General features: G+C 35.1%; 1 protein-coding gene across 1 annotated transcript in view; it reads left to right on the top strand.

The window, feature by feature from the left end:
* Positions 1-1,043, top strand: part of DKK3 (dickkopf Wnt signaling pathway inhibitor 3) — a 51,172-nt gene that overhangs the window by 18,153 nt on the left and 31,976 nt on the right. The window contains 1 exon segment of the mRNA XM_019652883.1: positions 501-527. Coding sequence (XP_019508428.1) covers positions 501-527 — 27 coding nt within the window.

Genomic DNA, 1,043 nt, shown 5'->3' with positions numbered 1-1,043 from the left:
GATGTTTTCCGCCTTGGGCTGAGTTCTCCAGAGCCCTGCCTCTCCCTCTAAGTAATGCGATGCTCTGTGTTCCCAGATGCTCTGTGTTCCTAGCCGCAAGGGTGACTCACCTGCTTGCTGTTCTTGTCCTTGCAAGTCAGGGTGTTGGGGATAGAAACAGAAGGAAGGATGGGCCATAAGAGACGACAAGAAGAACAGGTGCTGACAAGTTCCAGGATGGGCCTCAGGTTGGCAGGATGCCTACTGGTTTCTATAGAAAACAACAGACTTGTGGTTCTAAGGGATGCCACAGTCTTGTGTGAATGTACATTTTCACAGTCCTAAAAAAACAGACATCTGGGTGCATTTGTGTTTCAGGATGTATATTTTAGTTGGTTTTGTGATTTCTGGCCAAGAATAAGGCCCTCATGCCTTAATCCAGTAGGAAAAACGTATAGGGAAAATTGAAGAGCTCTGGATCATTTTAAGAAATGATTAAATAAATCCTCAAGTAAAGAAAGTTGATGTGGGCAAGCAATTTTTAAAGAGTAGGCATTTCTTTTTGAGCTATAACCTGGCTATATTAAATTGTACTCTCCTTAACCTAAAAATCCTTCAAGAAGGAATTCATTAAATATACATGGTTCCTCATCCAATATCAAAATATTGTGAAGTTAGTGAGTTTCACATAGGTTTCATATAAGTTGGTATAAAAGGATGTCTTCAAAAAAATGTTAAGTGAAAAAAAGCAATTGCAGAGCAACATATATACTATATAAAGTATATAAAATATACCTTATATATACAGTATATAAAAACATCTCATTTTTAGAAAAAAGTATGCATAAAAAAGCTTGGCAAAATATCTACTAAATCATTAATAGTAGGTATCTCTGGAGGAATTGAAATTTGCAGATACTTTTGTAGATTTCTATATTTTTTGAGTGTTTTAAAAAGAGCTTACAAATGATTTACAATTTTGCTGTAAACATGGATCTATCTATATTTTTTAACGATTTTGCAAATATTTGTATTGTGTAAATACTGGAAATTAAATTGCTAAG

This window comes from Hipposideros armiger, unplaced genomic scaffold (assembly GCF_001890085.2).
Source record: "Hipposideros armiger isolate ML-2016 unplaced genomic scaffold, ASM189008v1 scaffold_188, whole genome shotgun sequence".
Taxonomy (NCBI): Eukaryota; Metazoa; Chordata; class Mammalia; order Chiroptera; family Hipposideridae; genus Hipposideros; species Hipposideros armiger.
The sequence above is the reverse complement of the archived record's forward strand: the minus strand, read 5'-3'. Positions and strand labels throughout refer to the sequence as shown.